The following is a 9,639-nucleotide window of genomic DNA, read 5'->3' on the forward strand; positions in this document are numbered from 1 at the left end:
AAATCATCTATTGTGTTTGATTCGTGTGCAGCTAACAAGTTTGCCTATGGCTGAAATTGCCTTTGAAGACTTTCCATTCCAAATTTAGCCTGTTTCCTGGAGAAGAATCGCAACATTCCATCAGTAACATATCAATGAGAGTTTGGCTGTTCGTCTGATTTAAGTTTAAAAACGTTAAAAATCTTGGGGCACACATTGCTTACCGCTTGTTCCGTGCATGCCATGTCGAGCTGAATGAGGACCTTCAGCCATTCCTCGTGCAGAAGGATCTACTCTCTTTACAACGCTCTTGCAGGACCTAGGTCCCTTTGGTCTTACTTTGAAGAGATGGCTTTGCATTTTCCCAATTTTTTTTTTTTTTTTTTGAACGAAAGGACATTTGATGAAAATAATAAGTGTCTGAATAACTCATTTTGGTGTCCATTTTGCAAAGCAATTTAAAGTTTAAAAAAAAAAAAGTAAAAAAAGAAGGAAAAGCAGGTCTGAGCGAGCAATGGCAGGGGCAGGGGGGTTGGGCGAGCTTCGCCTGCACTGACCGCAAGCCGGCATCGACGGCAACCGAAGGCGACCGTCGACCGTCACCGGCGTCGACCACAGGCTCCACCGGCGATTTGCGACGTCGATCTAGGGTTTTTTGAGGACGCACGATGACAAGGATTTGCAACCATGGCATCTGCAACCTCAGCAAGGTGAGGAGGACGTGATTACAGATCTGGAGGCTTCACCCCTAAGCCATATGGTGATTTGCAACCTTTGCAAGGTGAAAAGGCTTCGCCCTTCGACCGTCTGCAACTCAGGCGACGGTCGCCGAGGATGCGCAACGCCGAGGTCGCACGGCCGCGGTCGAAGGGCATCTGGGTCGCTCGACCCTCAACCTCCTCGAACCACAGCAGCTCCGGCGAGCGGCTCCACGACACGTGCGACCCTCGATCTCGATCTCGACGACAGGCGACCTTGAGCAGGTCCTCTCCGGCGGGGATGCGCTACGCTGACGTCGCATGGCCGCATTCGAAGGGACAGATCTGGGTCGCTCGACCCTCGACCTCCTCGACCAATAGCAGCTCTGGCGAGCGGCTCGACGACGCGTGCGACCCTCGATGTCGACCTTGACGACGGGCGACCTCAACCACGACCTCTCCTCAACGACGAACCAGAGAGCCCAAGGAGGAAGATGAACAGTACTTCTTCAGGCATAAGGGGAACGCACTAAATATTTTAGCATTTCGAAAATGATGAAAGCCAAAAACTTAAAACAGATCCCTATATATTTGAGCTTGGCACTTTGCCTCTCTCAAAAGCACTTGCCAAATGCCCGTTGACTTAAGATGCGCTTGGATTCTTTTTTTTTCAGTAATGCGTTTGCTTTACCTTCAAGATTGTCCTTATGGCAGCTAATTCGGAAGTATAATGCCGAGGTACCATTGTCAGGTAGGTAGCTGTACTGACCATCAGGTGAATGTCTACCATTTTGAGTATGCAAAGAGGAATGCTTGAAGGTTGTCTTTTCAGAGGATCATTTGGCAGGGTCTTTATTTGTCATGTCCAATGGATACGCTAGAGAAATATGCATAAAATGATATGATAGTGATCCCAGGTAAGTAACCTTGATTCCTCAGGGAATGGAAAAATCTGACCCACCAAAGAAGCATGAATAAACTGAATATAATTGACTGCAAAATTAATATAATATTGAAGAGATGACACTTATTTGTAGGGTGTCTAAACTCGATGACCAAGTAAAAATTATAATGGAAACTAGATCTTGCTTGCATCTAAGGATATTCTACTCCAAATTAAAAATAATACCTCATAATAGAGACAACAACCCTAATCATATCAAATATAAAATAAATAGCAAGATAACAACTAAATCAACTAATTTTTTTTTTTTTTTGAAAGATCAATTTTCTTCATAGAATCTCTTGTTGCCTGTCCTACATCAGTTCCCCAACTAGAGAAAAACTAAGACCTGGAATTAATATTTGGATATGATAATGCACATGAAATGGACTAAGTTAACAACCATGAGGGGGTGAATTGGTTGTAATTTGATTTTCAAAAACTCTTTCTTGCAAAACAACGTACAGATGATAAAACAACATTTGTAGACAAAATATGGTACGCACATCAAATATTAACTACATCAATAGAAATGCAAAGTGATGAGGGCTAGAAGAGTTTGCAAAAGCATTCTCCATGGATTCCAAGGCCTAAAATTGGCTTCAAATCACCAATTAGAACTTCAAATTTGAATCAAATTGATCTAGAGCAAGGTTTTTATTTTCAGGGGCGTGGAGTGTAATCCATTGAACCTGTAGGCTGGTCATGACATCATTTCCATTCACAATGACCACACAATTAGATTTCTTTAGATTTGTGCCACTCGACAAGCAATGTAGTGTGATGACACTCGCTCTGTTATCTTGGGAAGAATCCAGACCAGAAACAAATCCTGGAAAAATCAGTGAGCTAGCCAAGGGGTAACAGCTTGTTTCACTAGAAAATGCAGTGGCTAACTTTGATATCGGGTAGTGCTGACTCAGTAATATCAAAGGCTACATAGCGGAGAACTGTAAGTCTAGGTGCAACTGGAGGGAAATAATGAACTGAAAAATATAGCTTGGTTCATATTTTATATTCATATCCCTCAATGAAAAGCCGCAAATTTCTCTTTGAAAACTTTGAGCAGATCCGCAACGGTCATGACAATTTTGTCAGCTTCGTCTCTCGCGTGAACAGTAACCTGGAGGATAACCACACCAGACAAACAAGCTACCATGAGATAACACAATGGACAAACATTGCTAAAGCAAAACCAATTTTTTCCCTAGGAAACCATAGACTGAAATGTAAAGTCCAATGGCCTTCCAACCTGTCAACTCTTGGGTCTGTCACAAAAAATGTGATACCGTGCAGTCCATAATAAACATAAAACTGAATGGTCTCTTTGAGATAAATTGCTAATTTATATTTGTTAGTCCTATATGTCTGAGAAGGCAACGGACATGTTCAGGGCCCAAGCAAAAGTGAATTGCAAGAAAATTATATGTCAAGATAACAAGCTCAATGTTTGGAATATGAATGATTTTAACATATTGAAAAGCAAATGCTAATAAAAATGGAAATTCAACCATCCAGGTCTTAGAGAAACCCCAAGAATGATTTTGGAGAAGTTCTCGTGGATACGAGAAATGATTAGTTGACAGAAAACCAGTAGCATCATTGCTCGATAAGGTAACCTAATTTTCAGGGGGCACGCTTGTCCAAAGCATGTCTGCACCAATAAGACTTTACACTAATTAATGATATCGAATACCTGTCCAGTGCCTGCAGCCTCCTCGCCAACGACAAGTATGTAATTGTATTGCGCCAATCGAGCTTCACTTACCTGCAGGCAGAGACGGATATGACTACTGGTGGCCAGAATATTAGAAGAACAGAGGATATCGGAAGAAGAATTAAAAGGAAGAAATGGAGTCAAAATAAATCAGGAAATGTTCGGCAAGAGTTATTATCCCTTTTTATAGACCAGGATACCACATGGACAGCTTTGTCAAGCTCTAATTCCTTCAACCACAGCAGCATATGGTGATGGAAATGTGTTCCCATTGCCATCACAAATTATTATGAAATGTGTGCATTTTAGTATCAAATTAGTAGATGGTTCCAATGCTCTCATGAATAGAACTTGCTTGTGCACATTCACAATCCAAAATAAGGCAGTTGCTCCTCTCCATTTTACCCAATCATCTTCCCTATATTTCATACCGATCTAATGTTAGAGGAGAAACCGCTGTCAGAACTATCATAGCTAGCCAGTTGAGGAGCAGAAAAGATATTATACAGAAGGCGACAGATCCGAGTTCAATGTTCAAAAGTAAGTTACGAGTCTGTAAGGCTCAGCCATGGAAATAGGACAGTCCGGACATCTGAAATAGTCATAAAAGGAGTGTTTGGCATACCTTTTCCTGAATCTTTCTATCAGTTTCATCAAAATCAACATAATGACCAGCATCATGAATTTGATCCCGCACCTGCAAGGATACATTTTAAAAATAAGCAATACTTTTTCCTGATTTCTTCAAGAACCTAGACTTTTGGCTGATGATTAGGAAACAGAGGGTCCAACAAGAGTTTACCAAGTATTTACTAGCCAAACATGACATCATACACAACTCAGAAAAACAAATGTTATCCACACATGGGTCCTCAATGACCAAGAAAAACCGCAGTAGTGTATATGTTGAATAAGAGCACTTTGTAGCAGATGCAAAGAAACATTTGAAGCAACGTGATATCACAACCTGTGACATATATAGAACTTTCAAATAGCATCAGATAGAGAACACAAATATTATTCAAACTGGCTTTAATTTCATTGTAATGTCGTGAAATTTTTTCCCTTCCCCTATTTTTCCCAATAGAATATTGTATGCTGCAATAGCAACAGATTAGATAAACACCAGCAGCAGATCTGTGCTATATGACACAACTAGAGGCCAGCAAGTAGCACAAATCAGAGACACATTCATACACTTTCACAGACATTCACATAATTTAATCTATAAGAAGCCAGGGGCCTTTAGGTAAATTGCCTTCAGAGAATAAGATCGAGACTTCTCCGACACAGGGAAAACGATTGCTTGGCGTGGACTAAGCCAGAAGGGCCATTTCCCCTGGTAATGCTCCAATAGTATGGCAAACATGCGCTCAACAGAACCAAGGACAGCTCGGTGTATCATAACAGGAGTCTCAGACTTGCTTTCATCTTCTGCTGTGTAAGACAACCCGAACCGAACAGGAAGCTGGAAATCCAACTGCAATCACAAGGAATCATCAGTCACCCACACCCATGAGAAATATCACTGAACAAGCAATAAAGGTGCGTATCAGAGACCTGCAATGTAGCACACTGAAATTTCCTATTAAAGGCATCAGAAACACTGATGTCTATCTTTGGTCCATAAAATGCACCCTCCCCTTCATCTTTCTGCAAAATGTGAACTACCAATCAGCGCTGACAGTGAAAATAGATAGGAAAATTCTATGTATAATAGTGTCACAAAGAAGATATATGTTACAAGAGCAGAATAGTTTTAAACTGCGTAAGGTCCTGCCAATGGATGTAGTTTTCTGCATCTCAAGGATAGATTTAGAAAGGGGTATAGGGGCAGTAAGGCTGCATATCCTTGAAGCATTAATTGTGCAAGAATCATATGGGAAAACAACAAAACAAGGATATAGAATTGAATGTTTGAAGAGATTATGCAATGCCGCAGATTAAAAGCAGTAAAACATGAACTATGCAAATTTAGTGAAGAAAACACAGAGTATAACCTCTAGCTACCTCGACATCACAACAAATGAAACTGGTGACATGTTGTCTTTTAACTTGATTACAGATAAAAAGCCACAAGATTACCTGCCACCGCTTCCCAAACTCATTCAAAGCTTCAGTAAGGGCAGACTCAGCTTTCTCCCATGTTCTTTCATCTCCTATGTAATTCTCAGGTCTCTACACAACAAAACATGTCAGACTTAATATATCATCACTTGCACATACAGGTGGACACAACAGACTTACAAAATGATGGTAGACAAGAAAAAAACAACACAACAGCATCCCAGACGCCAGTTAACAGGTAAAGTGCAGAGTTTACATTTAAATTACCGAGAGGGTAACTGATGTAGCTGGGGATGTAAAGAGTTGGCAAAAGGGCCAAAAACAAATGCTGGTATTGAGACAAATTAAAGCTGGAACGTAAGCACAATCTGCTAGAGGTTAGAGAAGCCAATATTATCCCTTGAATGTAGAAAAAGTAATAATCCATGTGGCCTAAAGACCTAAGTAATAACCAAGTGACTTAAAGACCTAAATATACTAGGGTTTAAGATGATCTCAACCCTTGAGTGAACATAAACTTATAATCTCAACCACCCAACCTCAAAAGTCACATGACTATCACATGAGCACTCATTAATCTAAAAATGTTAAAAAGACTAAAAATGAATTGTATGACTTAAAATATTTTCTACATCATTCTCCTAGGATTTGAAGAATCAGCCACAGGTAGTCAAAACTTTAATGACTTCAGCATACGTCTCTAGATCAATCCTCTTGATCTCCTTCAGCTGATTTATCTGACCATTTCACTACGAAATTTATGTCCATGATCTTAACCAGAGACAGGTGTCATGCTCTATAAAATGGTGGAAAAAAGTGGCCTTTTTCTTGTCCACAATGAAACAGTTAAAATCCCAGGACATCTCTGTACTTACAAACAGGAAAGAAAGTTTCAATGGACTTATAGCAAAGCAAATAAATAACGTTAAGACTTGCAAAAAAAAAAAAGACTGAAGTGCTTTGTTTTTAATAGAAATGTCCCTTTTTGCATCTTTTAGTAGGAAACACACAATCCTCCAAAAGTGGCCTTGTATGTTTGCCCAGTAAAATTAAAAGTATTAGCTCCATATTATTGCTCAATCAGTCAAATCAAATGGAAATTTCAGAGACCACTATGCAGGCAATTGGGTAACTAGCCATCCTAGCTCCTTCAAACAATTTTACTCATATATATCAGAAACTACACATCACCATACACTGAAACAGTCTGAGGACTTCTGCACAAAGTGTCAATTGAAATGAGTTCAACCGAATAAGACGATATATCAAAAACTTCAATGCTACATATCATCATAAGCAGAAACGGTCCAAGAAAAACAATATAAAAAAAGGGATTGATAAAATGACCTAATAAGGAGGAAATATCTTACTGTAGACAAGTTGAGGTCAAAAGTGAGCCCAAATACTCCATATACATCTCTGACAAACTCTAAGAATGCCCTAACTTCGTCTTTTATCTGCATTTACAAGAAGCAAGAATTATGCCAGGAAAATGCACCAAAGGGTCTAGCAAATTTATGTTAAGCAACACCGCTATCACCTGTGACTCCCTGCAAAAGATATGAGCGCCATCCTGCACCAGAAGATAGAGAAAACTTTTAGACTGAGAATCATGGGTGACTAGTACAACAGATTAAATATATTTGTTCAGCATCTTTCCTCCACACAACATTATCATATCCTAAAAGATAGAACTGCAGAAACTCGACAAAGCAAGGGTAGGAATCACACTAAACTGATTAAGCCCAAAATTTAAAATTGCTGGAAAATATATAAATAAATACCTGCTGAAATCTCCTGACCCTTGTCAATCCAGTAAGAGCATCACTAGCCTCTTTACGATGCAAGACACCAAATTCAGCAAATCTAAGAGGAAGTTCTGCCAAAAAACAATAAAAATCAAATTGAGAATAATGTCAAAACAACTAAATAAAACTAAACAAGTAAAAACCTCAATGTAGCAAATCTTCACCTAGTCAACAATAGAAATTGCAAGAGTGAGAGAGAGAGAGAGAGAGAGAGAGAGACAGAGAGACAGCAGAAACAACATGAGCAACCTATAAACAGAGCAGTAGAAAGAGGAATTTGCAGCAACAAGACAACTTGAACCTTAGTCAATGACATAAGGGATAAAAACCTACAATACAAAGAAAGCAAAAAGGTAAAGAAAACTAGTCTTTGTTTCCTAATGTATGGTTTGCAATTGCCAAAGATTTATGTCTTCACATTCACATAAAAGACTTAGATATTTATAATGTATGCTACCTTTTCACCCACGCAAACCAATTTCACCTTAAGGTGCATACCTTTTATCTCATTGGGAGGTAAAGAGACTGCTTAGCTTTAGAAGATAAAGCTCATAAGGGACCAAAAACAATACATTCAAAGCAATGCCTTCAATCAAAATAGAAGATGGAAAATAAAGTAGACAATTGGTGCCTCTAGCAACTAGCAGCACATCATCTCACCTTTGTATGAACGGACTCTATGTTTAAACATCAAGCAGTGGCCAGGGCAATTCATCGGTTTCAATGCAAATTTTTGATTTTCAATCTGCACAACAAAGGAAAAGAGTTATTATTAAACTATTCAACTAGCTAGATTAAGCCACGAGGAATGTTGATGGAATTATCGTATGTCAACAACAAAGATAGAGGGTTGAAAAGCCATAAACAGCTTAGTGACAGCACATCTCTCACTGCCATCAAATTGCTCATTGTTATTTCAAGGTAATCATAGCATCATGAAGAAAGTCCAGATCAACTGGCACCTGTCAAACAACCACTTCAGATAGGAAGGGGTATAACTCCTTATTTACAGTTAACAGAGCCTACTTTGGTAAAAGTTTGCATCATTATGTCAACAAATGTGATCCTCTGTGGAATAAAATCATGATACGGAACCAGAGAAGCGAGATCGTCTCATGAAAATGGAGCTATAAGTAGATTCAGGGAAGATGGAAGGATTTTTTAACTGGTTAGTATAATTGTAGGCATTGAGTAGTGAGAGACGTAGTGCTGCAACAGCTCAATGAATCGTGCACTGTCATGCTTTTCAGAGAGTATTCCTGGAAGTTAGCAGACTTGTGGTGTATCGGAATGCTTGTGAGCAAGCAATGGCGCTACCTCAAGGAATATATTGTCTCAAGAAATAGCTCTGAGGGAAGGGAAGAGGTCGAGATTGAAGTTATAATGTTTCAGATGGCTTTTTGTTCATTCTAAAACATAAAATAAACTATAAAAGCCCCTTGCGGTAAGAACTAATTCTCTGGTACATAGCAGATTCTATATCAACGTATTGGATCATGGGAGCTTCATAGGATCGAGATATTTGGGCTTGGCAGGATATAACAGTCCCCTTCAGTAAGTGAGAATTTCTCTACAGAGTACCTTTCTTGAATTTGCTCGGTCAAGAGCAGACAGGATTTACTTACAGTGTCTTTCTTGAAGGGCCTATTTTTCAAGTGTAAAATTGATCAGGAAGAGAACGCTATGTAGGATGCTTTCTCTACAAGTCAGCGTTCCCTGTTTCCCAAGAAGTATAAACCTCACCTCAAGAATGAACATGTTCTCCTTGTATTTCCCAGCATGACCAGATGTTTCAAAAACTCGCATATTAAACATGTTGGGGGTCACCACCTGTACATGAACTGATCGATCAGTGGATCATAGCATTTAAGATGGAGTAACGTAATTAAACACCAGGCCAACAACCTCTTCGAACCCCCTCTTCCAATATTGACCTCTTATAAATTCCACGAATCGATTGTAGATTCGAGTTCCCATGTGGGAGGAAGAAGTAGCTTCCGGGACTGAAAGCGACAACACACGAGGCATCAGGAGCAGAGGAAAGCAATGTAGGTTACAGCTTTTCAGCTAAAATGGCGGCGGGTTGATTACCTGTCTGGGTGCGAGAAGAAGAGCTCCTGTTCAGCACCTAAGGATGTATGGTCAGCTACGACGTCCTCGGTACTCGGCGTTTCGTCCCCGTCCGACACAGCGAGACACGACGCGGCGGTCGTGTGAGCCGAAACATTAGCCGAGCTCATCTTGCTGAGGAAGAAAACACAGAGAAGAAAAGATGTAAACCTCGGCTCAAGGTATACGCCTCTCTCTGTCTGCACCTTAGAGAGAGAAACCCCGTCGTCTTCAAAGAAATAAAGAGAAGCCGAAGAAAGGAGAGAGGAAGACGCACCACACACGAGTTCAACTTATTAGAAACACAAGACAGCCAAT

General features: G+C 40.0%; 1 protein-coding gene across 1 annotated transcript; it reads right to left on the minus strand.

Moving 5' to 3' along the window:
• Positions 1-2,033: 2,033 nt before the first annotated feature.
• LOC104418084 (threonine--tRNA ligase, mitochondrial 1) lies at positions 2,034-9,128 on the minus strand. Its single transcript, XM_039301320.1, has 12 exons — positions 8,956-9,128; positions 7,873-7,957; positions 7,189-7,283; positions 6,945-6,977; positions 6,775-6,861; positions 5,423-5,515; positions 4,898-4,990; positions 4,596-4,817; positions 3,963-4,034; positions 3,317-3,388; positions 2,621-2,743; positions 2,034-2,210 (listed from the first exon to the last, which is right to left on the minus strand). The coding sequence occupies exons 1-11, from the start codon at positions 9,025-9,027 to the stop codon at positions 2,648-2,650; spliced, it is 1,020 nt and encodes a 339-aa protein (XP_039157254.1). The 5' UTR covers positions 9,028-9,128; the 3' UTR covers positions 2,034-2,210; positions 2,621-2,647.
• Between the last annotated feature and the right edge of the window lie 511 nt (positions 9,129-9,639).

This window comes from Eucalyptus grandis, chromosome 9, assembly GCF_016545825.1.
Source record: "Eucalyptus grandis isolate ANBG69807.140 chromosome 9, ASM1654582v1, whole genome shotgun sequence".
Classification (NCBI taxonomy): Eukaryota; Viridiplantae; Streptophyta; class Magnoliopsida; order Myrtales; family Myrtaceae; genus Eucalyptus; species Eucalyptus grandis.

Bases quoted from the DNA above. Each gene is read 5' to 3' on its own strand.
- LOC104418084 (XM_039301320.1), bottom strand. From the start codon at position 9,027: ATGTTTAATATGCGAGTTTTTGAAACATCTGGTCATGCTGGGAAATAC. The intron at 7,958-8,955 runs GTGAGGTTTATA...TTTGTTGTGCAG, and splicing joins AGAACATGTTCATTCTTGAG to ATTGAAAATCAAAAATTTGC. The intron at 6,978-7,188 runs GTATTTATTTAT...CTTCTGGTGCAG, and splicing joins GGGTCAGGAGATTTCAGCAG to GATGGCGCTCATATCTTTTG.